Below are 2,872 nucleotides of genomic sequence, written 5' to 3' on the forward strand. Positions count from 1 at the left end.
GCATTAGAATAAATTCAGATGCATTGGTCAAAAATGAAGAGATTGAAAAATCAGAAGTTCCCAGCCAGCAGATCCCAGAGGCTCCGAAATAGCTGCTTAACGGAGGGGTAAGGCAGCCACACTAGATTGATCAGCTTCTGAAAGGGATGACAGGACAGCTACCAGCAGCAGCAGCAGAGGACTGATTCCCAAGTCCAGCAGGTTCCCACTATGGCTGTGAGCATGAGCTTATCTTCCAAACACCCTTTCCCCACTGCTTTTCTACAGGCTCTGTGCCTCCACCCCTCTTCCCATAAGGATGCAATTGTCAGGCTATTTATAAAAAAGTAGAGTTTATTGCCATTTCTGTCTAGATTTACACAATCACATAAACGCTCTGACTGTCCAACGTCACACGTGACGCCCCGTCCACTCCCAGTGTTGTGCTGAAGGGGGGAAGCTCACTGAGCCAATAACTTCGGCTGTCACACTGAGCCCCACGATGGGACACACCCGTCCCATCCTTCTGTCCTTATTACAAGTTTTTGATTGGCATTTGGTCTGTTTTTATTTTAAAAAAACAAAATGTCTCCTCTGTGGGTGTCCAGCGGCTCTGTCAGCCTCTCTCTGTGCTGGTCAGCATGAAAGTATCGGTCACCACTTTTCCATGGGGCAAACTACATATTAGAAAAGATAAACCCACAACAAGGCAACACCATTCACCTTTTTTAAAAACAGCTTCTAAGCATCCTACTGCCAGTCCTGACTTTAAGGCCCACACATGCCCCAACTGTATAAAGTTGGGCACATGTCCCACAATCAAACACAGGTTCAGCAGATGCTGCCATCACCATCTGTGTGCGCGCTTGTGGTACATATAGACATGGACAGAAGCAACCCCCAAAACTAACAGCTTTTCCTTGAAATCCCCAAACTGTTGTGTGTACAGGCCATGCATTATAGCACAATCGCCAACATGAGCGCGCTGGCTAGGTCAGTGTTTAGTTCTTGCCCCAGCACACTTCAGGGTGGCTGGCAGGACAGATTTGCATCTCTCTCTAAGCAATGACTGGCTTCTTCCAGCAGTCAGTCTCTGTCAAATGAACTGGGAGACCTGCTGATCGATGCAGCAAGAGTACTCAGCTGGCATGCAGCCAGGCCCCTCTCAGCTCTGCATTCCCATGAACATGCCAAGAGACCCCCTTGGGCCACCTTGTGCTGCCAGTGTTTGAAGACTCCCCTGGGTTTGCTTTAGCTCATGTTGAGCAGACAACCTGCAGCTGCGACTCCCAGGCGTGGGCTTGTCTGCTCGGGCTGCACCCCAGTGCAATGCCTCACTCACAGAGCTCCTTCCTGCAGAAGACAGTCACGTATACAGCAATGCGGGCAGTGCCCTCAGAGCATCTCTCAGCACCAGCTATCGCTAGGTTGGGAAGTTCTCCACAGGAGACCAGGGAGGAAACAACTTGGGAGGAGATAAGTAGAAAAAGTTCCGTGGCTCTGCCCACCCCAAGGACAGAGCCACCTTACACCGTAGAGCCCCCAGCATGCTGGGCTGGGGCTGCCCCGGGGCTCTTCTCCTCTGGAGACAGCACCTCTGTAGGGAGCCGGGACTGGAATTTTTCCAGTTGCTCAGGGCTGGCGAGGGTTTTCAAGAGGTTGTTCTCTCGCTCCAGTTGCGAGTTTTTCTCCACCAGTTCTTTGATCTGCTCTTTGAGGATCTCCACCTCCTCCCGTACTGCATACATCAGGTGGTTCTTTACCAGATCCTGTGGGAGGAAAAAAAGACAAGCTGTGAGCAAGCTGCTGCATCCCATGCTAGCTACTCCATTTCCCCAGCCTGGCCTCTAGCAATGCCTTCCCCCTCCCTGTGGGATGGAGTGGGCTCTGGGATGCCACAAGCAAATAAATCTCTGGGTTAGTAATTCTCCAGAGAAGCCAGTTAGCAGCAGCAGGCACTGCAGTGAGGGAATGAATGCACCCTGCTTCGCTGGGGCAGAAGGCAGTCATTACAGTGCTCCACTGCAGAGGGGCAGCATCGGGCAGCAGGAAAAGAGTTAACACAGTCTGGCACTCAGCAGGGGCTTCCTACAAGTGCAAGCCTTCAGCCAAACCCAGCAAGCCCTGAAGGGAACCTGGCAAAAGTAGCCCAGCCAAGCCCTTCTACCACTTCCTTTCCCCCGGCCGGCGCAAGCTCTGCTCCTGGTCAGGGCTCTCAGGGGAGCCGGCACCCAGACCTAGGCCGAGCTGTGCTACTGGAGCTCTCCCAACATCCTGGATCAGGGCTAGGGGAGCCCTAAGGCTTGCTGGCACCGAGACACAGCAAGGGGTTTACTACACTGCTATCCCCAAGACAGGTGAAGCCACAGCAGATCCGCCTCCAGCTGGAGAAGCCATTTCGAGGTCCCTGGGAGAGCCTTGCCGATTCCAGACCCCTGCCTGCAGGACTGTTGCTACCTAAAGAACCTGGCTGATGTGAGTCCTGCAGCCTGCAGACCTGGCTCCAACCCAGGGAGCCCCATTAGCTCAACTCTGCTGCAGGCACGGCTGGCTCCTGCCCAGGGGACCGGGCTTATCTCAGACCCTGTCGCACAACACAGAGCTGCCTCTGCCGAGGCAATGAAGCACATTGCTCTCAGCCCCCCGCATGCATGGCTGGCTCCTGCCCAGGGCAGGGGTCTTAGCCAAGCCATGCCTGCAGCCCCTTGCAGGATTTCACCCTGCAAGGGCAGCACGGGCGGGCCGGGGTGCAGACAAAGGCCGCAGAGCACCACCCCGCTCGGACACTCACCATGGCCTGCTCGATCTTGTTGTCGATGGCCACGACACTGGCTCCGGACGCGCTGCAAGACACAAAGCGGCGGCGGGTTAGCACCGGGCTACGACCGCCCCG

At 54.7% G+C, this 2,872-nt stretch overlaps 1 protein-coding gene across 1 annotated transcript in view; it reads right to left on the bottom strand.

Annotated features, from left to right (window-relative positions):
• Positions 1 to 315: 315 nt before the first annotated feature.
• Positions 316 to 2,872, bottom strand: part of TSC22D3 (TSC22 domain family member 3) — a 67,695-nt gene continuing 65,138 nt past the window's right edge. Inside the window, exons 2-3 of the mRNA XM_006025170.2 lie at positions 2,771 to 2,822; positions 316 to 1,748 (exon numbers count right to left, since the gene is read on the bottom strand). Coding sequence (XP_006025232.1) covers positions 1,506 to 1,748; positions 2,771 to 2,822 — 295 coding nt within the window. The 3' untranslated portion in view covers positions 316 to 1,505. The remainder of the gene's footprint in view (positions 1,749 to 2,770; positions 2,823 to 2,872) is intronic.

Source organism: Alligator sinensis, unplaced genomic scaffold (assembly GCF_000455745.1).
Source record: "Alligator sinensis unplaced genomic scaffold, ASM45574v1 scaffold619_1, whole genome shotgun sequence".
Classification (NCBI taxonomy): Eukaryota; Metazoa; Chordata; order Crocodylia; family Alligatoridae; genus Alligator; species Alligator sinensis.